This window comes from Agelaius tricolor, unplaced genomic scaffold, assembly GCF_023055355.1.
Source record: "Agelaius tricolor isolate 1412-34295 unplaced genomic scaffold, bAgeTri1.0.p SCAF_11, whole genome shotgun sequence".
Lineage (NCBI taxonomy): Eukaryota > Metazoa > Chordata > Aves > Passeriformes > Icteridae > Agelaius > Agelaius tricolor.
This window is the reverse complement of record NW_027269271.1, coordinates 8617936-8645308: the sequence shown is the minus strand read 5'-3', so window position 1 is coordinate 8645308 and position 27373 is coordinate 8617936. Positions and strand designations below refer to the sequence as shown.

Sequence of the window (27373 nt, the reverse complement as noted above, 5' to 3'; positions counted from 1 at the left end):
CCATCAAGCATTTCATTCCTTCATCTTCTTGCAGCTGTTCCTGCAGAGCAAAGCACCCTGGATAAGGGATATCACTTGGGTCATTTGGGATCAGGTGTCCTGGCTGTGTCCCCTCCCAGCTTCTTGTGCTCTCCCCAGCCCCCTTGCTGCTGGGCTGGGTGAGAAGCAGAAAAAGCCTTGGCTCAGTGTAAGCACCACTCAGCAGTAAGGAAAACATCCCCATTATCAACACATTATCATCACACATCCAAAACACAGTCCCATACAGGCTGCTATGAAGAAATGTTACTCAATCCAAGCCAGAAACTGTACAATTGGTTCAACTGTGGGAGTGAAATCCTAGAGAAAATGGAACTGTGCCATGGATCATCCTTGAGTAAATGGATGTTAAAGTTAGTCCATTGTTCTGGACACAAACAGCTTGCTAAAATCTGAAAGCTGACAGACTGGGAATTTGAAAGATGTCCCGTGGAATTCTGGTTCCTTTTGGGCCTGTTCCTGTTGAATTCTGAAAGTAACAAATAATCCTTACAAGTGAAAAGATCATCTGGTGAAAGCCTTAAGCTTACACACATTAAATGCTAGTGGAGCAAAATCCCCAAGTTTATCACAGAAGGAAAAGATGGCTGTACTTAGCAATGGTTTAGACAGCTTTTGGAGCAGAAAAGCATTTCTAGAGCCCTGGATGCAAGTAGCACTCTTGGTAGGCAGAGCAGTAAAATTTAGTTAGTATAGAACTTGCAGTAAGGTAAAAAATAAGTCACTGCTTCAGACTGGAACAGATGAAACTACACCTTCAAATATTTCACATCTTACATACAGCTTCCAGGGAGCAGCAAGGCAAGGGAGCAAAAATCTGAGGTGAATCATTGTTTGGTGTTACCAGCACAGATATCTCAATCACCATCACCTCGAATATGTACACTGGTGTGCCTGTGATTACATTCCCATTCCTGCCATGTGTTGACCAGCCTAATGTTTAAATTTTAGGGCCTGAAACATTCTATTAGAGCATCATGCCTGAGTAGGTCACAGCTGTCTGGCAGCACAAGTGAGCAATCACACCCTTCAGGACACACAGTGAGACAGGAACCTGCCCTTAAAAAGCAAAACACAAACAAAACCAAGGGTTTAAAGGCAAGTGTTTCTTCTCTGCGTGGCACAGGAGTGACACCATGGCATCAATTATGCTTCTCATGCAACAGATTTACCTGATATGGAACAAGAAAATGAAATTCACTGAAAACAATCAAACCTCAAAGTAATGATAATTACGAAAGTATTTTTAAATGAAGTTCAAGACTGGTTAAATCAGAGGGGGACACAGAGAAGTACTTTGCACTGGAATTTTATCTTCTGTGTGTTTAACAGCTGCCATTGGCAGACACACTTTTGTGCTGCTTTTGAAAGAGAGTCTGGGCTTTGATTTTGCTTTGTCTTTAAGTTGAATTTCTTCTTCTTGCATACAGCAAAGAGCCATTCTGCACATTCTCAACAGGCAGGATAAAAGCTTCATCATTGCTGAAGTAAATATTTAGCTTTATCACCTTCCCTTGTGCTTCCAGCTCGCCTATGCCAGTGTTTCAAAACTTCAAGCTAAGGATTTACAGATTTCACAGAAACAAAATACTTGTTCTTTCATTTGGCCTCACCCATTTAATCTCTGACTCAAGAAGTGACTTACCTGTCACTCCTGTAGTGATGATGATTGGTCTCTGCCTTTACTGCTGCCAGCAGGTCTGGTTATTTCTTTTGCCAAGAGCTTGACAAGGAAAGCTGCCAATGCAGGCAGGAAGAAAGGCAAGACCATCCTCTACACTTAGTTAGTTCATACCAATACCAATTTGTTCATACCAAATAGCTCCTTCCTACCCATAAGTAGCACTTTTTCCTATGGAATATACTCTGCCTACCTAAGTCCTTGCTGTAAAATGCCCACAAACCCAAAATGACAGTCTAACAAACACCAAAATCAAATTACATTCCTGTTCAAAGGGATCCAGGTTCTCTCTTCTTCCCTAACCTCAGTGGAGTCAGTAACAAAACTTCAAAAAATCAGGTTGTTTTAAAAAAAAAATCCAACCAGAAATCCCTTTTCTATTGCAGACTAAGCTGAAGAGCCTCAATAAACTAGCTGGTCTTTATTTGAGGCTTATTGCAAGATCCTAGTCTAGAATATTAAAAATGTGATTTTACTTGAAGTGCTACAACATAAACATCTGTAGTGTTCTTTTTAATTATGGGGTTTGGTTGTTTTGCTGTTTGATTTGGTTTGCTTGTTGCTTTTTTCTTTTACACAGATAAAAGCTGTTTTGTTCAAAAGTGAAAAATACAAGTATCTTTAACACTGTATCCAGCTTACTCATATCAAATACTATTTTATGGACCCCAGAAACCTCACAGATCTGTGGTGAGCCTCTTACAGAAAAGTTGTATTCAGCACTGATTAGGTCAACAGAATCTTGCTTTCAGATTTCATGTTAGTGGACAAAGGACATTCAGTAGCTTCTCTGTTAAATTTCCCTTATTCACTGATTGCTACCAGCATATTCTGTCTGAGGGGATTCACACAAACTCAGCCTGTTCATCTTTGTTTTATACTTCGTGTATTTATTTTAAACACTCACCACACTGAAATCTGTGACCAGTAACTGGACAATGTGCTTGTACTGACACCATCAAGGACTTTGCTATTCCAGCATCAATAAAAGATATTCAAATAGCACAAGAGGAACTCAGGATTGTTAAGGAAGTGGTTTTGAAAATAGAAATTAAACTACTCATTAAATTTAAAATACACATTGAAACAATTTATCTTAACAAAAGTTATCTTTTGAATTGTTTCCTCTTATGTTCTCAAGGAACTTTTGTATGATAGAAATGCACCTGTAGTCCATCCATCTGTGTTATTTCAGTACTTGTACATGCACATACCATTGGTCTTATTTGGGTGGCATAAGGAAAACACAGCAACAGAGCAACAGATTTTGGCTCTTAATTTTGGGGGGGATTTGTCTCTACATGAGTACTATCACTATTCCTTTATAAGGTAGGAATCAATTACTGCTTTCACAAGAGGTGCCCTGAATCACACTGAAGGTTATGCATCCTAATTTCATGTGTCCTGGAAGGTCAGGAAGACCTGGGAATTTGAGACACAGTTAAGAGGCATGTTGTACCTGAGGTCACAAGAGAGTACTGAAAACAATGCAGCCAAAGTTGAACCATTACTTAATGAATCCACAACACACATATAAAAAGCAGTTACACAAGTTGGATTTCTGAAAATATGCAGACTGGGAAGAAAGTAATTCAGAACTGATTCCTAGATTCAGGAAGGGCAATATCAGAAGGCTAAATGCACTCTTCTTGGAATCACAGTGCAATTGGGCAGAAAGTAACACTTACCTGCTTTTGCACTTGATGAAAGTATTTATGTTATAAATGAAAGTATTCATGTTTTTACATGAAAAGTCAAAGTCTAGTAAAGGGTGCCCAGTTCAGGAACACTTGCTAAGTACAAAGAGCTGAATCCCCTCAGTTCTTTTGCAGCCAAACCCCATGTCCAGCTGCACTCTAAGAAAGAGAACATCTTCATCGGCTTCCATCTAATACAGCCCTTCATCTCTCTTGTCCTTTTCCTTTCAAGTCTCAAATCTCCATCAGCGTGGAGGATTGGGAGGACACCAAAGACACCAAAGAGCAGTTCAGCTGCCGCGGCAACCACCGCAACTCCACCTCCAGCGACCAGTCCGACCACCCGCTGCTGCGCAGGAAGAGCATGCAGTGGGCACGGCGCCTGAGCAGGAGGGCCCCCAGGCACTCTGCTAAAACTGCTGAGAAGATCAACCAGCAGAGAATGAACCTCTACAGGAGGTCAGAAAGGCAGGAGCTCGCTGAACTCGTGAAGAACAGAATGAAGCACCTGGGCCTTTCTCCAGCAGGATACGGTACCGCTATACAGTACTTCAATAGCAACATTTGCATGGTGCAAGGTGAACTATTTGTAAGAAATGATGGAGCCAAAACCAAAATACTAAGTTTATGACAGTGCTTTTTGTTTTGTTGGTTTAGGTTTGGGTTGTTTTTTTTATTAAATTTACCAAGAGTAACTGGGAGTCTTTTTAATTCTCACCCATTCCTATGCTGAGATGGAAGGCTCAAAAGGTAGCACGTCAGTCACATTTATATTTAGTAGATGATATGTGCATACTGAATTTATAAACATTCCCCAGTCATTGAACAGCTGCACCATATTTCCACAAAGCTCTTGAAATAAAGATGAAAACAGGGCTGTTGTGAAGTTCACTCATATGTCAGGGTGAGGAGTTGTTTATATGTGAGGGATGTTGCCTTTTCCCCACAATTTTCAAAAATAACGCCAAATTATCATATGAAGTCATTTTTAGAAAGCATGTTTCACTAGGTCTTTAGATGCCATTTTTATCCATCAAATCATTCTCCAGCAAGGCTGGTTCAGGTTGCTTTTTAGTTTGTAGGATTGTTTTGGGGTTTTTTAAGCTATGGACAAGAGCTCTGTAGTACTTTTTAACACATGCACCACAGCTGCCTAGGTTGCCTTTCTCCAGCCTTGGCCCTGTAGCATGTTGGGTGGAAACCCCAGGACTATGGGTTCTGATTTCCTAGAAACACCAGGAATTTCTAGATCTGTAAATACAGGCTCTTTATTCCACAGCCCATCTGAATAATTTCTAGGCCTTCTTTCTTACAACATGTTTCTATACAACTCTCTGCAGAAAGATTCAGGCCTAAATATTTTCCAGGGATTTCACAGGCCACAATAACATTTGATCAAACAGAAAAATGTTTTGTAAATTTAATTAGTATTTATATTAATAACAAGAAAACTTTGTTGTATTTTTGCTTTTCTTTTCAAATCCTAGTTAAAAGCCAAAAGTAAATATTCATTTCATTACTCAAATTTAGGACTATTAGATACCATCTACAAAGCAGTAAAATCTTGATAGTTAAATGCTATACCTGATTACATTTATCTGATTCTGAGTTGTACATTTTCCTAAAAAATACAGAGGATTTAACACAGAAGCACTGCCTCTCCTTTTGCCTCTCCTCTTTAGTCTGATAAGATTAAAACCAGTCTCACTGCAGCAGCCCAAGGAGTGTTCCAACAGAAAACGATACAAAAGATATTGCAATGGCAGCTACAAAAGTGTAGGTTAGACCTTAAAAATAAAAATTATCAGCCTTCATTTCAGCCCATCATTAGGAGAACAGTTAAAAATGCAAGAGACATACCGCTTTCCATTTATACAGCCTTCACATTTCAAGCCCTTGGCACAGGTGATAAAAGGGAAGCGCTTCCTAAATAAATAGAAAAAAGGGAAAAAATGGTTTATGTCGACCAAATCTGGATATGGATGAGAATGCCATACACCTGCATTTAACCTTGGTCATCATTTGAACTTGATGCCAGCCAAGCACAGGAGTCCCTGCTCACCAGAAACTTACCTAAGCTGCAGGACAGATTGGTAAATCACACAGAAACTGGGTTACATTCAAATTGCTATGACTGAAAAAAACTAGAAGATTTCTAAACATTAGAAAACAGGATGTTTTTACAGCTGAAAACTCAAAAGATAACCTGATATGTCAGGTAGTTTCAATATGAGTACAGTTGAAAAGAAATTGCTAAACTTATTTGAAATCACTCTGACACCAGACACTTTTCTGCAGCTCTATGAACTATGTCAGAAGTAGTGCTTCTCACAAGTCATTTGTAAATGTAATTTACTTGGTACTTTTTTTCCCCTGTCCTCTAGATGAAATGAATGATCATCAGAACACCCTTTCCTACATCCTGATCAACCCTTCTCCAGATACAAGATTAGAGCTGAATGATATAGTGTAAGTTAAAGCCACACATAAAAAAATAGCCACAAGACCTGAAAAAAAGAGAGACACGTCTATTTAAAGAAGCATCTAATTATACTATATCTGTATATACTTTAAATACACATATAAATATATAATAAATATATTTATAATGTTGTTAACTTGTCATCCTCCTCTTACTCTGCATTTTAAATCTAAAAAATCTAACCAATGCTACCACAGGAACTAAACCAAACTCTTTCAAAGTCTAAGTCCTGCTCAGATCTTTTCAACATTACAACTGTCTGCACTTACCCTGGCTTGCAGCATATTGTTTTGGTAACAGCTGTGGTTTCTTTTTGTAGATACTTGATCCGACCCGACCCATTGACTTATGTTCCAAATGCTGGACCCAGCCGAAAGAACAGCTTCTGCAATACAGTGGGACAGGACACCAGGGAGGAGACACAACTTTGATATGGAACTCACCACAACATTCAGAGACAGTTTTATACACATGTTGTTTCCACTAACCATCACAAACTGAGTGGTATATTTTATTCAGATTTTGGAAACAAAATGACAGTGGGTAAGTGACCAAATGCAGAAATGTGGTGCCTAGAAACTCTGATTTCAGGGATTGTCAGGTCTGTGGCCTGTTCAGTATGGAAGTTGAACTTTGTCAGCCTAACAGAATGATGACACCTGTTGCTATTCAACCCACATGAACAAATGTCAGATTCCACCACGTTTTGCTTAGATGTTCCTAAGCATATTTAGGTGGCAGCATGTCAGCGACTGAGTTTCTGACCAATGTCAGATTATCTGATGCCCATAGAGAGACAATGCCTGATTTGAAGTAGCAAATATGTTAATACCTAAAGCTGCCAACAAGGCTTTGTGTGTCAAGAATTCAGTCTTTGAAATTATTTTCAATCTCAGCCTGTCTGCCATTTTTTATTAGCACAGATTAGTTTCAGTCCCATTTTAGCCTCCAGGATCTGGGTTTTTGTTCCTTGGCTTTACACAGACCAGGTTGAATGACACAACCTGGTTACACTGCAGAGGCTGAGACACATCAGTGACAGAAGAGCCCAGCTGCAGGAAAGTCCCTCCCATCTCACACAGGCAGCTCTCCCAACACTGGCAAAAAACTGGAAAGTTACTGTGTGAAGCTGCATACAGTGGTAGCTCAGGTGAAACAATCCTTTGAACCTTGGTGGGATTTTCTATAGAAACCTGAGTTGATTATAACACAGAAGTGAGAGCATCCCTCTAGGGAATGATTCCTACAACAAGCCCTGAACATTTTCATGACTATGCCAGAACTACAGTTTGTCCATAGCATTTCATGCCTAGTCATCCAGATTACCCAAAAGTAATGGGTAATCTGCACCTTTCTACATGAAATTATGTATCTCATTGAAGATTAAAGAGACTTATAACCCATTCCACAAAAAGAATGTAATTCCACTATAGTGTGAAAAAGCATTATGGATCTAAAACCTCTGCTTTGGCATGATATACACACAAAAGCATCTGCTTGTGTAAGAAGCAACTACAATTGGTCAAGCTTTCTACAGAATTAAGCATGTCTGTCCATGATCTTCCAAGATCACTGTCACAAATGGGGAAGAACATACTTGAGGTTTTAAACTCCCTTCTGTTACAAGTATCCACGTAGAACCAAGTAATTTTGCAGGTAGTCTAATATGGAAAAATGATTATTCTCTGAACTCTCTTGATGTCCTATTTGTAAAAAAACCCCAAAAAACAGTCAAAACTGTTTCTATTCTCTTCAATATTAATTGGTAGAAGTATTTCTGTTTCTAAAACAAACTACAACCAGATTGCCCAGTTAGCAGCTCGTGGATGTGAGCCTGTTTATCAGCGTTTTAAGGATACTGAAATCAAGTCACGTTCATATTAGGAATGACAGCAAATCTGCTTTTACTTCCTGCCTTCCTCTTAATGATTCCAAGGTTTAACAATTCAGTGGTTCTGCTTAGAGTCCATTATTGCTCGGTGCTTTTCCACACTTGAGTCATTCACTAGTTTATTCACAGATAAAGTATTTCAAATGGGCACTGTGGGAAACAAAGAAACAATTGAAACAGCTGCACAGACTGAAGTCTACATTTTTTCAGAAAGAAAAAGAAACAGTATATGGTACAGGATCCTGCCCAAGACCTGTCATAGAAGTTACCCAGAAGAGTTTGCATGTGCAGTGTGAATAACTTTTCTATTTTTAATACCTTCAGGGAGAAGACTCTATTCCAGTCAAATATTTTTTTAAAAAATTCAAGTTTCTTAAAAATGTTCATTCCAAAATATTAGAAGGCTCTGTTTTTGCATACTGAAGGCTTCTTTAATGGAGTCTCAAGGAGGCAGAGAGGCTTCCAGAACCATGGCTATCCCTCCAGCAGGCAAGCTGGATATTCTGCTTTTAGCCTGAGTCACAGTTCACAGGAATTCCTGTGTGTGTACACCACACACCACTGATTTAAGGACTCTCTGCCAAAAGGACCCATAGCAAGGGCTTGAGTCCTCCCATTTAACAGCTCATAAAGCAGCAGAAACAAGCAGTCAGCTGTGTCCATTTGCCCACTTAACTCAGCAGAGTTGCTGCTTGGCTAGATTGGAATTGTGGCATCTAATGTGACCCGGTATTTCTCCAGGCTTAATGAATTTCTAATTGCTCATTAGCCCCAGAAGATTTGCTAAAGCAAACACAAAGACAGCTGGAGACACTTGGAGTCCCTAAAATGAATGCAAGGCAATCATTGTGAACCAAACACTTAGTTCTCTTCAAAATCTGCTGGAAGACAAGCAAGGTAGTAAAAACTAACAGCAGCTTCTGATGAAGCAGAAGTTCTAATAACCCATGAATAATGTATCACAAAGTTCAGCTGTTCAGAATAATGCTGTCTTTCATGTTGAAAGCAGAACAGGTTTGCTTCCTCTGGATTATCTTCACAAACAGACTGCATTCTAGTGGGATTTTGATCTTCCAAGACCAGCCTAAGCACCGCTACATTATCCCTGAATGAGACAGTATGCACGGTCCCTCAGTGGCCAGGGAGGCCATTCTTTAATGGTCATCCTACAGGCAATCTTATGTTCACATACTTTTTTCTCATGATTATCAGAAATGTAACACAAGCCTAATTGGACTGGAGACCAGACTGAGGAAGAGGAGTCTCAAGGCTCAGTGCTGGAGAAGGGATGATGAAGTTCTAGAATGAGCAGGGTCAAATGACTGTTGAACAGAGGGGTTTGAGCAGGCAACAGTTCACTCAGTAGAGGGAGAAATGTGGACCTGTGAAAAAAAGATTATTTCTATCTGTGCTACCTGTATGTATTTTTCCTCCTGGCTCACTTCTATCAACAACCCAAAGAGGGCCCTCTTCCCCAGCACTGCCTTAGCACAGCCCAAGCATTTGGTACGCAGAGTCACAGACCCAGAGAGGGAAGTGCTAGCTGATAATAACTGCTTCATTCTCCAGGGAATTTCCAGCAAAGCAGGAACCTATGAAAATGTGTTACCTATTCTGCAATAAAAAAGTCTCAAGAACTCCTTCAATGGCATGCAGTGTGTTTCCTTAACTGTTCCACTCCAATTCCACAACACACATGAATTCACGTACAAAGTAAAAAGCATAAAGTTCTTGAGTTTTTAAAACCTGCAGTGGAAATGAATTAGTGAAGTTGTGACATTTTGTCTCAGAAATTAAGAGCGGTCATTTCCCAGCATTGATATTTTCTCTCTCACAACCAACTTTATACCACAACTACACTTTAACAACTTCCAAGTATACAAATGCATATTACTGAATATTACACCGCTTTATTTACCCATGCACCAGAAAGAGCTAAAGAACAAATAAATGTTAGGCTTCAGCAGCGAAGGAAAACTGAAATGACATCAAATGCAGCAGAGGTAACACACAATTCTCTAGTTTCTAGAGAGTTAGGGCTGAAAGCAATCATTCTGTAATTTTGGAACACTGACCTGAAATTTTGCAGCATTGAATTCTGCTTGATATCCAATGGAAACCAGCCACTAAAATCTGGAAATGAATTAATAACGTGAAGCAGCTCTATGCAGGTACATCAATTTGTACCTCAAGGTTATAAAAATACTTCTTCAAGGCAGTGCTATAAATGTAGAATTTATAAAACTAAGCAATATGCATGAAATATGGTTGCATATTCTTGATATTCTATTAGAAACAACCCTACCCACCTTGAAACAGATGTACAATGAATAAATATCTAAAGAGCAGCACTTCAAAATTTCAGCCACTGTTCTTTGTGCTTGTATGGTATGCACTGCAGTGATACAGGAAATTAGTTAATAATTCATATTAAGTTATTAATTCATATTAAGTTATGAGATCACCCAGATTTTGCTTCTTTTCATTTTCTGAAGTTAATTGAAAATATTAATGATAATATTGTTATATACTTAATTATTGCCTCCACTGCCAATGCAAGGATGTCAATAATGGTAATTTAACACAAATATAAACTCCTAAGAAGCTTAAAAAGGCAAATATTTCTATTTCATTAATTAAAAAAAACCAAGCATTTGACATTCCTGTGAACTAAATTTTCTACAAAATCTAGACTTTAAACTGTTATGATTTGGAACTGGCCCATGCCAACCAGCAGAGAGACTGGGAGGCAAACTATGGAAATGAAAGAGTAAGAACTACTTCATGTGCACACCAATTACTGATCCTACTGATCGCTTCTCCTATTTCTTGTATCCTTTCACCAGTATGGGCTGGCTGATGAACTGGTTCATTTTGCTGGCAAGTCTATAGCTTTTAATAGTTTTGGGTTTGGTATTTATTTCTGCTAGGATTTATAAACTCTCACTGTTTCCATAAATGTACAGTGGTGTGGCAGACTCCAGAGACTCCAAACAAAAGCAAGGGATTCGTATCTTTATAGCCTTTTATTTGTACAGCTGGCAAGTCTTTGTTAATGCACGGTAGTGATTATGCTGCTTGTGCACTCAGCTTCAGGGTATGGTGAAGCCTCCATTACCTTATCTTATACAATCATGGAATCATTAGGGTTGGAAAATGCCTCCAGGATCATTTAGTCCAGGCTTTCACCAAGCACCTCCGTGCCAACTAAACCACACCACTGAATGCTACATGCCACGTCCTGTCACTTCTTGGGACACCTCCAGCAATGTTGACTCCACGACTTCCTTGGGCAGCCTGTTCAAATGCTTGACAGCTCCTTTCCATGAAGAAATTATTGCTGATGGCCAACCTGAATCTCCCCTGGTGCAGCTTGAGGCCATTTCCTCTCATCCTATCTCTGGTTGCCTGGCAGAAGAAACCAACCACCTCTCTATAACCTCCTTTCAGGCAGTTGTAGAACGGGATAAGGTCTCCCCTGAGCCTCCTTTCCTCCAGGCTCCTCATCAGACCTGTGCTCCAGGCCCTTCCAGGCTCGGTTGTCCTTCTCTGGACTCACTGCAGCATCTCAAAGTCTTCCTTGGACTGGGGGGCTCAGAGCTGGACACAGGATTTGAGGTAAGGCCTCACCAGTGCTGGGTACAGAGGGACAATCCCTTCCCTGGTCCTGCTGGCCACACTATCCCTGATAAAAGCCAGGATGCCCTTGGCATCCTTGGCACAGATGGCTCTTGGTCAGCTGCTCTCAGCCAGCACCTTCAAGTCCTTTTCTGCTGGGCCCCATCTTCAGGAATTACTGAATGACCTGGAGAACTTTATTGCCATCCAGGCAATAGGAGAACACGTGAGGGATGAGTTTGTTTGGTTTTGCTCACCTTCGTGGGTTGTTACTGCACAACCATGCATGACATGGTGCTCTCCACCCAGGTAAAGGGAATAGACTGCAGAGCTGAGCTCATTGCATTGTTTAATGTAAGATAAAGTTGTCAGCTATACAAGTGATGCCTTAAGTTTTAGCTTTCATGTTTTTCAGATTCTGTGCTGCCTAGGGGTGTAGCTCTGAGCTTCATATGAAGTGTCAGTAAGTTCTCTTCACAAGGTAGGTAGACAAAACAATCCTATTCCAGCTTGAGATCAAGGACAAGCATTACAATTTTCAGGCCCAAAAGTATAAACAATGGAGAACTGAAGAGAGCAAGGAGGATGGAACTTCATAACCTGAAGCTGTAATTGGACAATTAACCCCAATAGGCAAATGAACCAAGACTTATAAAAGTGAGAGGCCAGTCATCCATTTTAGTGACCATTTTGGGTCCATCTTGGGTGTAGCCCTGGGCAGGCTCTTGTGCTGCCCAAGGTGTATTCATTGAGGCCTTTTAATAAATAACTACTTTATTCCTTTAGTTCTGTCTAGTCTCTGTTCCAGGTTCAGCCTGTCTAGGCATCACAAGATGTCATGGCTTCTGTCAAGTAATCAACATATTATGTCCAAAAAGACTCATTTTTAAAACATAACTTCCTGTAAAACTTTTAAAATTTTAGCAAATACTGGGAGACCTCAGGGCCAGGAAAGCCCTGAGGGAGAGTTGTCCTTGCTAGCTGTATCTTCCCCAAGGTAAACACAAAAAGGTCTTGCAAGTCCAGATGAATAGGTGCCTATTTGAGATAGAAAAATTGTCCTGTGTAGGTATTAGCTGAGTAATAATATTCCTTAATAAAAAGGTCTAAGACCAAATTCCTGTAAGGGAGAAATGCATTGTGTTCAGTGGTTGCACCACAGGTTCCCACTGTCTGTCAGTCCTGCGTGGAATGGAGCTGCACAGAGCACACAAAGATTGCACTGCAGGATTCAGGGGCTTCTTCATGAAACACCATCATGAACATTTACAAAATGTCACTGGTGATGCATATAATGTATACTCACTTTCTTACTTCCAGCTGAAGTGTTTGGTGTTCATGTGATTGACATTTTGATTTCCATGTGCATCTGATAGAGATTTGGACTGAAACTTTTATCTTCTGAGGTTAGTAAGCACCATCTTATTTTTTACTTAACTATGAGGATATTTCATACACAGCCGAATGCCCTAAAATGTAATTTAATATACCACTGACAGGACAATCTATCTGCATTTAATTTTCCTCTTTTTATTACATCGCCATGATAACAAATAAGTGGTATCTTGTGTGCAAGGTTTTTCTATATATATGTAACCACAGAGAGTAGTAGCCTCTCTGGGCACTGAGATCTGGGAAATGCTAATGTCAGATTTTCTGAAGAAGCAGTTTCTGCCCACATTTCTGGCACTAATTCCCCAGCACAGGATATCTTGTATGCTCTCTGGTCACACTGGAATGCCACATGAGTACATTTAATGGTACATAAGCAAATGACATCCGAGCAGTATGAAATTAACACATTAACTTATTCATTTTTAATGAAAGAATGAGCTTTATTGCATCGTCTTTTTTCTTCAGTAGGGTTGATATAGTCTCTTGCTGGCTTTAAAAATTAATTGATGCTTCATCCAAAACTGAATAAGGTAAATCGGAATTCACTCAACAGAGAAAGGCTTCTTTATGGAGGAAAAATCCTTTGAATTCAACCTAATACAAAACCTAGGCACCTGATTCAGGATGTCCATGGACCTTGAAAGTTATCATTACACAGATGTTCTGTTGCTACTGAGAAAAAATCTGCTGCTTTGCCCATTGTCAAAGCAAGTTCCTAGGATGCTCCAGGATGGATCTTTCTTTCCTGACACGTGTGTTTCTTCTCTTGCAGTGTTTCCCAATAGATTATGTGCTCATGTGGCTCAATGTGATGAGATGTAATTAGTTCATTGTACACACAAGGAGAAAATGGGACCTTGTGTATGTTAAACACTGAATAAGGAGGTGGTGCTATTTCTATGCCCTTTGCATTAAGACAAAACCCTACGTAAACATCTTCCAAATGTATAAATTTAATCATTAAAGAAGCATCTACAATTTTTGCAGCCAGGTCTCCAGAAAAGACATAGCCAGTTCCCGAACAGAAAGGGTGGTATCTGTTTTCTGGGAATTCTTCTTCTGATATGTACCATTTACTGGCTTTATTCCGAATAGGGCTGTGCCCTGTCATTAAATGGCCTGTGAAATAATTCTGTGTTAGAGGTGGGAGAGGCCTGAGGAGCTTTTCAATCAGGTGCATCGTGTTGACAAAAACGTCACTGTCTGTCTTCATTGCAAACCTCGTGCCACTGCAGTAGGTGGCCACCCAGCTCATGCCCATCAGAGTTTTAAGAGTTAAGTTGTTGTAAGTGTCCAGGAAGTCCTGCTGGATGATGTCGTGATACTGCTCACTTTCTCTCAGCAGAACGTCCCCTTTGTCACCCTTGGCGTCTCTGCCCAGCATGAACAGCCAAACGACATCCGCACCGGGAACCGCGGCTTCGCTGCCCCAGCTCTTCCGGATGGCATTGCTGTGCTGCAGCTCGGCTGCTGTTGTTGATATCAGCAATACCAAGAAAGGTGTTCTAGCTTTACACTTCTCTTCTTCGTTAATAATGAATGCAAATAGCTGTGTTCGAGTGGATGTGGCTTTATTCCCAGATTTCTCATTTTCAGGTGTGGGTGCGGCTTTATTCCCAGATTTCTCATTTCAGGTGGTAGTTCTCCGTTTTGTTTCCCTGAGATTTGTTTGAAATTTGTCGATAATTTTCTAAGTAAACTCTTTTCACTTTCCATGTGAAGATCATTACTTTTAGGTCGAGCAGCAAGGTGAGAAGTATAAAAATAGAAAATCAAATATATTGTAAAAGAGATGGTGAAAACCAGGAAAAGACTTCTCTTGGTGCATTCCATGGGAGAGAAGATTCTACTACAATTCTACTACAATGTTGGTAGCTGTGACTGAATGCACAAGAAGTGCAGATATTTTGTCAGAGTAGCAGCTAATTGTTTTCCTCTGTGACACAAAGATAAAGCCTGCCTTCAGGCTTCTGATTCTTCAGGATTCCTTTCAGTTTGTTATGATTAAAAGAATCCTATTATTTCACTTTAGAATAAAATGCAAAAATTTTTATCAAAGACAAAAAAAAAATAAAATTTCTGTATTAAATTTTCAGGCTTTTCTTCCTAAGAGAAATACAGTATGATAGAAACAGTAAGAAATAAATGAAACTAAATAAATACACTATTAAAAGTAATAATTTCATCAGATCGAACAGAAATTATTCAGATCTATATTTAAATATTGAAATAAATGTAAAATATAAAGACATTTTAACTTCCTGTAGGCTTTACAAAAAGTTATCACATAATTGAATCATCCAGATTTAATGAAATATTATGACTGATTATGGATTCATTGCATTGGAGGCTATTATGATAAATCAAAACTTTAATGCATGGCTGAAAGTGATTGTCTGGGCTCTGTAAAACATTAATGCAGACAGACTTTGAGATGAAGTGCCCCCTGCCAGCAACTATCTCTGTAGAGAATGCCTGAAAAAACTGTCTTAATCTAGATCCATACATTTCAAATGGCTTCTTCAGCTGAGGGATCCTCCCAGACTGCAGACAGGTAAAGTGTAAATACTGGCTCTATGCACATACTGTAGCTTTGGGTAGCTCTTTGTGATTTCCATAATAGCCAGTTTCAAATTTTGGCTTCCTTCAGTGAAACAATACAAAAAATTATCTAAGCCTTGGAGATGCTCCACAGTTCACAGGGAGAAGAATATAATCACATGTATCCCTCACACCATGAACTGCTTACACCCAAGAATGCCACCTGGAGAGAAGGGCAAGTTAACTGTGTTCAAGTGCTTTTCTGGTCTCTACATGTATTAGAAAGGGACATGCAAAAGTATAGTAAATCAGGTTTTTTTCAGATTTTTTTTGTACCAAAACTCTTTTTAACAGATGCAATGTGTAGCTCACAGTCAATCAGCAAAATTAAACACTTCTTACCATCATCTTTGAAACTGTAGATTCATCCCAGTCATACAACCATAGATTTTGGTAGATTCTTTAGTAGTTTGTTGCTGGTCCACAAAGAAACGACAGATTTAGGAGGACTGAAATAATCAGGAATCCTACCTCTGTACCCATGGAGAATCTGAGGACAAGCTCAAAGGTCCTTGACTTTCTGTTTGAAGTCTTTCCCAGAGGAATTGTGTATTAACACGAAGGAAAATGCAGCAGGACATTCATCTTTCTATTTGATAAAACACTCTGTCACTTGTAGCAATGAAGAGACAGCCTATAAAAAGAGATTGGATTTAATAATTTTAGAATATGCAATAGAAATGCAAAGTAAAAAATCAATTTATGCTCAGCTATAATTTAATCTGAGTAAAATAGATCTTGTTTAATAGAAATGTAAATAATGTGGTGGATAATGTAAATAATGTGGATAACCTTTGGCCAGCATCCAAACACTCACCCCAATGCTCACCCCACTTACCCTCAGGAGGACAAGGGGAGAAAATAGGATGGAAGAGTTCATGGGTCAGGGTAAAGGGCAGGAAGATCACTTACTGGACATCATCTAGGGCAGAACAAAGCCAGCCAAAATGAATTTAAATGTACTGCTATTTAAAATACATTTGGATAGTGAGAAACAGAAACAAAAATAAACCCAGTAGCTCCTCCCCATCTTTTCCTGGGCCCAACTCAACTTCTTTTCCTGCTCCTTCAACAGCAGAATGGGGTTGGGGATTAAGGTCCCTCCCTATTTTTCCTCCTGTTCAAACAAATCTGCTCCAGTGAGAGCTCTCCAAGGGCCACAATACCTGCAAGGAACGTCCAGCTGCTGGAGGTTGAGAGAAAAAGGGCACAAGTAAATGTGTGTGGTGAATAAACTGTGATCAGCTGGTCAGTAGTTTAATGCAGCTCACATGCACCACACACCTGTACAACATTAAGAACACAGCAAGTAATAGCTTAGCTCTAGCAATCTTTCTTCTTATGTTTTTAGCTGCTTAGAAACAGTATGTTTTGGCATCATAATATATTAAACATCCAGGATCCAAAAAACAAAGTAATGTAAGAAAGAACAGGGTCACTAAGACATCAGAAGTAGAGAGGCATTTCTGTTCCAATTAACTGCTTTACTGTTATTTGAAATATAAGAATTTCAGCACGTGAAATAAAAGAGCAGAAAGTAATATTCAATGTTCTAAGGGTACTTCTGTACTGCAGTTTTCTTGAAGAAGCTAAAAATATTTTGTCAAGGTGTTTGACTTTTGTTTATGTTGACAGTGCAATTCCATTAGATGAAATCCTAGTTCCACTGTGCAAAGAACAGAAACTTCAGAGAAGACTTTTCTAAGAGGCAGCTAGAATATTTATTGTTTGAATTTGATTGAGTTATTACAAGATTAGTAGAAAATTCATGCTGCTAAAGAGAATCTATGTCTTCAAAAATAGTTATCGTTTATCTTGGTTATGACTTTTTAAAATGCCAAGAAGCTCTCAAAATACAATACTCCTTTTCTATTAAATTTTTTTACAGAAAAAAGAAAAATACTTTAGAAATAAATGCTTGCCCACAATAATTACCCATACCATTAAACTGAAACAATTGTAATTATGAAAATTATTTTCTAAAACCAATTGTGTAGCAAAATGCAGTGCACATTAGGTTGCCTTGGGATACACTGATTATTCAGATGCACACACATTTAACTACATTCAGATTTTAAAATTACTTCACATGTGCTAAACTCCCCCCCTCCTCATAATTAGGCCTTATTAAAATAATAAAAAGGAAGAAGATGACTGAAAAGGAGTAAACAGGAAAGGCATAGGGAAAAAAAGGTAAAATTAATATGGTACTGTTTTCTTGACACTCCTGTTTATGTTCTCTTTGCCTTATTTATTAGAAAAGACAGATTTGAGAGCTCTTGAGTGAAAATCTACCTCACAATTTTCTAATTCTACCCTATCCCATCACAGATTTTGGGAAGATATAAAACTAACAAAACCAACCCCTCACATCGTAGCAATGCTTTGATATTTTCCCAAATTCTTGAAGTAAGGAGTTGAAGTGCAGGCCATTGAAGGTGCTCCCACAAATGGCAAATTTCTAAGTAATCTTTTGAGGAAATGCTAGGTGTGTTTGAAGGCTGCCAGAAAGCATGAGGTAGGGCTGATTTAATCCCAGACTGCCAGTTGGCAAACAGATCACAGCATCTCGGCTACTTGGCCTTGGCTTAGTTAAGCCAGCTTTTAGGTGAAATGTCCAAAAAAGACTAAGCTGGGGAGTGGGGAAGAGCAGGAGATGGGGAGTAGTGGGGAGGAGCAGGAGATGGGCAGTGGGGAGGAGCAGGAGATGGGGAATAGTGGGGGAAGAGCAGGAGATGGGGAGTAGTGGGGGAAGAGCAGGAGATAGGCAGTGGGGAAGAGCAGGAGATGGGGAATAGTGGGGGAAGAGCAGGAGATGGGGAGTAGTGGGGGAAGAGCAGGAGATGGGCAGTGGGGAGGGAGCAGGAGATGGGCAGTGGGGAAGAGCAGGAGATGGGGAATAGTGGGGAGGAGCAGGAGATGCACCCACCTGGACTGAAGGCAGTGTCTCCTGGAGAGGAGCTCTGCCAGTGTCCCGCAGCCCTTTGGCTCAACACAGAGTCACTGTTCCTTAGGGAAGAGCAAGCTGTGCAAAGTCCTGGCCCCACCTCCTGCAGGGCTCCCAGGAGGTCTGTGAGATGAACCTGTAACTTGTCCACCGTTCTTTTTTGAATCCTCTGTTGAATTTCAATCCCCCGTGCCTCAGCATTTGGAGGATGAGGTTGGGCATCGCAGTGACACTTGATCTCAGTGGTTCCAAAGAGAAGCAGAGATGTTGCAGTTTCTGTCTGTACTGTTTTGTTATTGGGTTATGGGTGGAAAAAAGCTGTCTTGAAACCACACAAGGAGCAGAGAGCTGCTTGTGCTCCCTCTTACCTGCACCATTTGGCTTCCCAGAGAACCCAGGCAACCCTTTTGTGGTTACACGTAGAAACTCATCTAAACATGTGCTGCTGAGGTGTGACATGGTTCCGTGCTGGAGACAAGAGAGTGAGGATATAAAATTATCTTGATGTGTATTGTTGGAAAGACCTACACTCAGTTTTTCAAAATTTAAAATAAGATTTTTATGAGTAAAAGACATGGTCTGTGATCCTTAAAACCACTGCATGTTACAATGATTACAGCAATTTGAACAGCAGAGGGCTTAATTGACTGTGAAGAGAATCAAGCACTTTGCATAAAGCACTGAAGAAGTATATTAATAACAATTGCACATATTTAAGGAGCATATGGAATTAATTTAAGAAATTTATAAAGTATTTTTCTGCTAGTGTAGTGTAAAATCTTTGTATATGTCCTTTTCTGATTTAAATTATGCATAGACTGAGGCAATCTCATCAAAATGCTAATTCTGTAGAGGAATAGCACCTTTTTTCCCCCATTGGAATATTAATACTTTTTTAAAAAAAAAAAAAAAAGTGAAAAATTGAAGAAGAATTTTAGGTTCTTTTTTTCTTTGCATAAGTGCATGTTGGATTTAAAAATAGTCTCCAAAGAGAAGTGAACAGCAACAGCTATCCTAGAATTTGCTTGTCCCTATATAATTTTTTTTCTTAAAGTACGTACAGAAATATGGCTGCCATATAATTAATCAGCTATAAACAGCACAAATCCCTCTCTGCTTTCATGGAAGTGAAGTGCAATAAAGCTTGTCATGGGACAGAAGGGGAGCACTCTGTCTGCAGGAAGCCAAGAATTTCTTGTTAGTCTAACAAGTGTCCAGTCAGAAAATAGCTATTGGTTTGTTATCAGCAAAGGGGGGAGTGAAGAAAGGAAAATAGTTCTGCATGCAGTCCCTGGTACCTCCCTCTCTTCTCTCTTGTCACATTCACCTTCCTCAATGCCCCTCCTGAGTCAGTGGCACCAGCTTTTCTCAAGGAGATGGACAAGGAGAGGAGTCTGTGGCAAACTGCCAGTGTCCCACAGTCTCTACCAGAAAGAACATCCTGATGTTGATGGCAGTGCCTTAGCCCTCCTGGGTTCTTGGGTAGCAAATTTTCACGTGTTTGGCAAGACAACACTTTTTCTTTCTTGGTTCTCAGTTGCACGTGAAGCCTGATTTTATTACCCAAGGTCAACACAGCATGTGTATTTCCTCCTTGTGTTCTTTGACTAAATGAGTATGACTGAATCCAGCTTTATGCACTGCCAACTGTGCAGCTATTCTCATTGCAGTGAGTAATTAGCTACTGGTCACACTTTTCCTAGGTTGTCATCCCATATCTACATTTCTCTATACTTCTATTTCAGGGCCATAAAAACATACTCAGAACAGCTATTTACTGCAGAAATAAAGACAGGTAACTAGCAGGCTTTGGGCCACATAGTTGTGGAAAGTAATTGAGTAACAGAAGTAATTCACTACACAATTTGCTGTTCCAGCTTTAAAGAGCTAGAAGAAAGCTCCACCCTCTATCCTGTGAACTGACCTGATCGCTCAGTATCCATGTGAATGATAAACTATCTATAGCTATTGACAGTAGTTATTTAGTACAAATATAACTATGTCCTTGGGAGCATAGTGCACAGAATAATCTAATTATACTACAGCAATTTGCTATCTCGTTTATCTTTACTATAATAACTGTTATTAGCATGTACATAGGTCAGTGTGAAAAAATCAGTTTGAGATCTGGAATCAGCAAGGAGAGAGTTTATATTTTAACACAAACAAAGAAAAGGTAGCTTAGACAAAGGTTGGAAATATGAGATTCAATATTTGTTTGCTGCAGCTGTGTCTGGATTCTTAACGAAATTTATCATGGGCACAAGAACAAGAACTGCACCACTTTTCTTTATTAACTTTAGTACTTGGCTCAGTTTTTATTGGAATTGGAATAAATTAGAATAGCTATTTGTATCAGAGATGTTTAGCTAATTTATATTTTATAATTAAAAGTTCTGACAAAAAGGAGTTACTTAGATCAGTTACAACAAAAATTAACATAAATTTAATTATGGATGTTTATGTGTGGCTAGTTCATAAATAACTCATCTGCAGGATTAGTGTCTCCTAATGCCTTATGTGGAGCCCTATAAAAGCTGCAGGATGCTGAAGTCTTTCTTGCCTCATCTCTTGGTTAATCATGAACTTCTGTAATTTAATTCAGCTAAAAATGACATTTATAAAGCTCAGTATTTTCTAGAACACGAGCTCCTAGCTTTGTCTGCACAGGGGGATGTGCACATGGGAATCCTGAGTGTTTCTGTTCATCTGCACGGGGGCAGATTCAAGGGGCTCATTCCCTGCAGGGGCTGGGAACGTTCCTGCACCAGTGGGACCATGTGTGTCCCATGTTCTTCAGTGCATGGACTCACCACAGGATGCCAGAACACAGGACCAGGAAAAGCAGAACCCCCTTGGCTGGGAAAGGCACTGAACCAGCCCTCTCCTCTCCTGGATGGAGCGCTGCCTTCATCTCCTGTGGGTGCTGCCACGTATTTTAATGTCACTCTTACACAGGCATGAGCAATGAATGCTCCTCAGATCTCCAGAAGATGACATCAAACTGTCATCTCATTTTTTCTGACTCAGAGGTGAGTTTAGGGGAGCTGGGGAGAAGCTGGCAGCCTTTGCCACACAGTTGCTGCTGTGAGCATGGGCAGAGACCCTACACAGAGACCCTGAGAAACACAGGCACCACTGGATTTTTGGGTGCTGTGAGGATAGATTGGAGATTAGCTGAGACTTTCAGTTGTGGCTGTGTACATCTCCATTCCAGTCCATGTGCTGCTGTATTTGGTAAATAATTTCACTACCTGAAGCTACACAAGGACACACAAGGTGATGCTGACCACTGGAGCTCCCAGAGTTGTTGAGAGCTACCTGATCCAGGCACAGCTTTCACCATCTGTATTTTTAGGTTTGTGCTTCTTTTCTAAACCCTTAAAGATAAGCTGCCATAAATGAGGGGGGAAATCATCTACATTCAGGGCTTGTAATGAAAAATATGTAAAGAATTATATCTTACTGAGGAAAATATGTCATGAATTTCACACAGATTAAATCCTCATTTTTAGACAATTCCAAAGAAATACCAGCACAGTGATCCACTTACCTCTCATCATCTAACTTGGTCAAAGACATCTGCAAATCCAGATGCAAAGGTGTCTGGTCTTCTGGCATAACTGTTTCAAAACCACATCATCACATTTCATTCCTAAAATAATGAGAAAATGCAAAGAGCAGGGCTAAATAAAATTTAAAATCACTTTTACTTCCCTGAGTGAGAATATCTAAACTATATTCTTCCTGACAAATACTTCACCTTTCTGCTGGACCCCCAGGGATTTACTCTCAGTCCTGACAGTCAAGAAGGATTAATTTAGGAGATATTTAGCAAGTTGTCATATATTTGCCACTGGCAGGCAATTGCACTGTCTCATTTGGACAGGTTTCAGCAAAATGGGCCATAAAAGGGCAAAATTTTGGTATGAAAAGGTAATTCAAAACGAACTTCTTACAAGTATTCTTAAACCCAAAATACCTTCTGAGCTGATTTTTTTAAAGAAATTCTGGGAAGGAAGATTTTTCTCATATTATGACATTGCATTACAAGGGGAAATAAGGTTTTGTATCATGTCTTAAATCCCCCATTAGGCTAAAAATAAGCATGCACTGAGATGATCATATGAATCATATTGGACTGAAGGATGAGTATAAACAGGACTCACTTTTCTGGCACTCACACAAATGTTCAGGTTACACAGTAACTCTTCTACAGAAGGCAGAAGAGTTTTCACTGGGATGAGATGCTCTACAGGCTGTACTTTGCTTACACACAACTAGTTTAAAGTATTTGTATGTATCAGTTCAAAGAGGAGCTAATAATTATTCTGTGGGGGTAACTGGTATCCCTTTATCTTGCCTCAGTCTTGGCTGGGCCTGTAGATGGTGCTGTAACATCACTGATAATAGTGGTGAACCACGGGGATATTCCCTTTATCACTGGCCAATACCCAGCTCACATTACAGAGTAGTCATAAAATCCATGTTATCAGTCTCCATAAAACCAGCTGCAAGTACCAGCTCAGGTTTATTGGAACAATGTCTGGTTTACAGCGCCCGAGTTTGACTTCTTATTGTCCATGACAGCCAAATCATTATTTCCTACAACAGATTCCTCTGAAAATACTCCACTGTAACAAAATAGGAGTTTCTTAATATTCCTGTAGAAAAAAGGTATTTAAATTCTCATTTTAGTCTGGTACCTAAACAAACATTACTTTTATGTCAGCAGTCTTTAAAACAGTAGCCTTGTGGCTACAAATTCTTAGAATGTATCATGCAGTCTTTACAGTACATACTTTTGACTACTTTAAAAAGCAAAGGAAGAAAGTAAATTTGGAGTATTTACCAATAAACTTCGTCAGTTCAGAATGAATTTATGCATAAACTGTGCCAAGAGAAAATGCACATGTCTTCTATATTAAACAATGGGTTGTGATGACTGAGCTGATTGCATTGAAATTATTTCATATGTATTTTTGGTTCAAAAGAAACTTCACTTCCTGTGGACAGAGTTTCTGAGTTTGAAAACTCAGCTGTCAAAATCTCTTCTACAAAGCTTGAAGAAAGTGTTCTTTCCTGGTCATTAAGGAGACCATTATACTTAACATAAGGAGATAATTTTCAGTTCTTTGATCACCTCTCAGACTGATTCTGAAATTAAGAATAAGATACCCTTTTCCTTATGTCATGGTATTTGCAGTGGAGTAGGTTCCTAGCACAGTTTTATGGGGTTCTCTTGACTGGGTTGCAATTCACATCACAGGAGTTGTGTGCACTTGTTTATACAAGCACAGTTAGTTCACATCATTGTGAACAATGGAGAGGGTTTAATCTACAGCTTTCTCAAACACTGTAAAAAAAGATCAGATCAGCCATTAAAAATATTTAGCTTTCAAACATGAAGTTAAACTGTTACTTCCTTGTCAAAGACTCAGAACATTTTCCTCACAGTTCTGGATTATACTGCTGTGTTTTAAAGACAATATTATGATGGCTACTAGGAAGTTATGTGAGCAACAGAATTGGAAATTATGAAAAATTGATTACAGCATATTTGATGCATATGGCTGGCCTAGGAAAGCAATGATGTCTGCAATGTTCTAAAATTAGTATATACAAAGTGGTAAAAACCTATGACTATTTTGATGACTTGCATTATTCTTCAGTTATGCTCTCCCTATTTCTCTTAGTGGTTTCTGCTATACCAAATAATGTAGTAGCTGAAAATAAATGTAGTTTAAAATTGCCTCAAGGCAAGTACAGAAAGAAGTATTTAGACATGCATATTTTTTTTCCCTGAGTTCTAATGTTCTTCCATTTTCTACCACACCCTGAGCTCCTATATTTTGTTTACATGGTCTATAAATCAGTTTTGTACTGCAGATCACTGTCACATATAATGAGAACCATAGTTTTGAAATGTAGGAGTTATTTGTCATGACATAGAAATAGCAGAAAAAGGGAAGCTACACTCAGCAAAGAAAGCAGTGGAAAGCAAAATTAGTGATGCTGCACAGACTTACTCAGCTCTCAGAATTAGCACTTTGTTGGGTATTTCTCTCATAATCAAAAGTTTCCAAAGGAAGAAAGAGCAGCAGCTCCCTGCTATCCTCAGAGGATCAAGTAACCTAAAAAGCAAAGGTTGAAACTCTAGAACTCTGTGACCACTTGCAGATTTATTCCTTACTGTGAAAGCAATGAGGTTTTTTCAGCCTTTGCATGACTGAAATACAACAGAGTGAGGGACTAGGAAGGGGAACAGAGCATTGAGAGCTGTAACAATACTAATGTCTGCTAAATTTAGAGATAATCAGGTCATCACAAACAAAGGAGCAAGACCTTTGGAAAATCTGACAATATTTTAATATAAACTTGCTTATTCTTCATGGTTAGGATTGAAGTAAAGAAAATCTTACGGAAGTAATAAATTATTCTATTGTTTTATCTATGGCAAAAATAACAATCAGTTGGAAGCTTCTAACTAAATGTTGATGGCAAATGCATGTCCCTTTTACAAGCTGGCTGTTCACTTTGCCTGGCATGGAGCAGAGTCCCTTAATTCACCTGTTTTGTGGTTATCATCTCCATGGGCTTAGAAAAGAACTTTTCCCTTCAAACCACACTGACCAGTGAAACGAACCTGGGTTTCACACATCCCAGGATACTGCTTCACTTGAACCAATATACACACACTCCTATATTTCTATATTTTTTTCCTCCTTTAAATCTTCTGTTTAAGGGCTGAAGAGGGGAAAACCATCAATTTTCTAATAAATTTAAAAGGTTTTGATTGTTTATTAGTGCAGTTGAAACATTTCTGAGTATAGGAAACTCTCAGCATTAGTAAAAATACTTGAGGTGTGTTCATGAAAAACTAAATTTCTTTCCTTTAAGACCATGGTGTGTTGGAATGCAGCTTTTGTCCCTCCTTTCTTTCATATCTTGTTCCTGAAGTGTGGGAAATAATCAAATTCCCAACACCACCCCCCTCATTTCTTATGCACAACTATGCAAATACCACAATTTAAAACAGTGCTTATGATTTCCTTCCTCACAGAAGCTGCCACAGTCACTTTATTTCCTTGTAGAAATAGTTTTGTAAATAATAGTAAATGGTTCTTCTGCTAGACAATTCACATTATTGCTCACAAGGGCCATTAAGTTATGGATGCACTAAAGGGCAGCAGGAATAAAATATCTACCACCTTAGGGCTTATGATGTGTCCAAAAATCTTGGAAATTCTAATAGGCTATGATGCATTTTGCCACTGCAAGTGACTTTCACAACTCATTGTGCAACAAATTATTTAACCATTGCCAGTCTGTTCTTGGGAATCAAAGGCATTAATTAAAATGCACTTTTCTTGATATTTACAATGCCATCCTCCCATAAATGGAAATGCATGGAGAAGAAATCCCTCTTCAGTGTGAACTTCAGCTAGCAGGGGGAGAACTAGTCTGAGAAGCTTTTGAAGGAGCCCTAAAAAAATGTCACAGAAGCATTACTTCAGCTTTAGGGTGGTGCATGTGTGTGTCAGAAGATGTAAGGTAGGCTGTGGAACTATGTGAAGCTGTTATTTAAGTCTACTACCATTTTATTTTCCTCATGCTTCTGTTTCCAGCTTTCCTTTTCTTCATCCAATTTTAATTTAACCTTTATGACTTGTGTAAGAATATTTATGTGAAACTGAAACCCTACCCTCTCTTAAGAGGATACATCCTGATCCAAACCCAATGTTCTTAGTAGCTTTAAATTTGGTATGGAACAAAAAACAACCCTAAAGGATGTGTTCTGTGCACATACAATAAAATGTGCAAACCATTCTATGAAATAATACATAAACTTTATTTCCTACCTGTCTAACTGTACTGCAACATGATATACTTTACATTAGCTATTATTTCTGCAAATTCTCATTTTCTCTGTCAAATGATGCATGAAAGTGAGAATCACTGTAGCTTAATGGAATAAGCCTCTTATCAGGGCTATATATCAAAGGCATCCCTCTCTGAACACCTAAGGACAGAGGGATCATATGTTCCAAAACAGTTTCACTTGGATTCACAGTAGGTGGCTGAGTTTGAGGTTTTGCTGCTGCTGTGTATTTTTCCCTTGCTGTGGGGACAGTGGTCAGCATTTTGCTGTTATTTGTTCTGTACAGGCTTAAGTGTGCTGGGGGTCAGCAGGGGGGTTACAGATAAGGAATGATGACAAGAGGGACTTCTCTGTCTTCAAAGAAGCACTGGATTTGTCTCTAGTGCTCAAGTTTGGAAAAGAAAAAATACATGTTTGAAATAATTTATATAATAATATCAATGACTGCTGTAACAGCATCAACATAATATGAATAATATAATAATTAATAATTGATGAAGGAGCCAAAAGGAGGCTGAAAACAGTGTTTTATATCCAAGGCTGTTGCCACATAGGCTCTGCCCAAAGAACAAAACACAGGTTTGGGGTAAGGCACAAGGAGTGATGAGGCAGGAGAGGGGAGAGAAAGAGAATTCAAGTCCCTGACTACCTTGACCTGGGCTGATCTCCTCTGCATCTCTCCTGAGCCTGTGCTGGCAGTACTTTGTAGCTGCAAGGCAGACAGCATGATTCAAGTGCCATCCTGGAAGAGAGGCAAATAGGTGTATGAGGGGTTGTGTCTTTCATTAATGGAAATCATAAAAAAATATTCCCAATTTATCTTTGTAGAGGGCAGAGGGTAGTCCAGGGCTGTGTAAAAGGTTTCAAACAGCACTGTAGGAATTAATTTAGAAAACTTCATACATGTCCTGTTTTTGCACATTGTTGAAAGCCAAACTTCAGCTGTCATTTTCTTTAATCATATCCAGATTTTGATGTTGTGGGAGAAAGTGAGTCTGAGTGAAAGAGTTCAGCTGGCTGCCTACTGTTACTTCCCTTTCCAAAGTCCCACTTTCATTATGAAGCTGCATCTTAGCTACATCTTCTACCTCTATGGAGATTTATCTTATACAAACTCTGCTTCATCTTCTTAGCTGCACC

At 39.2% G+C, this 27373-nt stretch overlaps 2 protein-coding genes across 6 annotated transcripts in view; one reads left to right on the top strand and one right to left on the bottom strand.

Moving 5' to 3' along the window:
- The window catches only part of KCNT2 (potassium sodium-activated channel subfamily T member 2), a 115503-nt gene extending 106067 nt beyond the window's left edge, over positions 1-9436 (top strand). For all 5 annotated transcript variants that reach the window (XM_071436009.1, XM_071436007.1, XM_071436011.1 and 2 more), the window contains 3 exons: positions 3650-3950; positions 5802-5886; positions 6219-9436. In XM_071436009.1, coding sequence (XP_071292110.1) covers positions 3650-3950; positions 5802-5886; positions 6219-6330 — 498 coding nt within the window. In that variant the 3' untranslated portion in view covers positions 6331-9436. The remainder of the gene's footprint in view (positions 1-3649; positions 3951-5801; positions 5887-6218) is intronic.
- Positions 9437-13452: 4016 nt separating this feature from the next.
- LOC139594224 (beta-1,3-galactosyltransferase 2-like) lies at positions 13453-14888 on the bottom strand. Its single transcript, XM_071436013.1, has 2 exons — positions 14441-14888; positions 13453-14402 (listed from the first exon to the last, which is right to left on the bottom strand). The coding sequence occupies exons 1-2, from the start codon at positions 14634-14636 to the stop codon at positions 13519-13521; spliced, it is 1080 nt and encodes a 359-aa protein (XP_071292114.1). The 5' UTR covers positions 14637-14888; the 3' UTR covers positions 13453-13518.
- Between the last annotated feature and the right edge of the window lie 12485 nt (positions 14889-27373).

Excerpts from the sequence above, each read along its gene's own strand:
- LOC139594224 (XM_071436013.1), bottom strand. The coding sequence starts at position 14,636 with ATGGAATGCACCAAGAGAAGTCTTTTCCTGGTTTTCACCATCTCTTTT. Across the intron at positions 14,403-14,440 it reads GAAACAAAACGGAGAACTAC|CACCTGAAAATGAGAAATCT; the intron begins CACCTGAAATGA and ends AAGCCGCACCCA.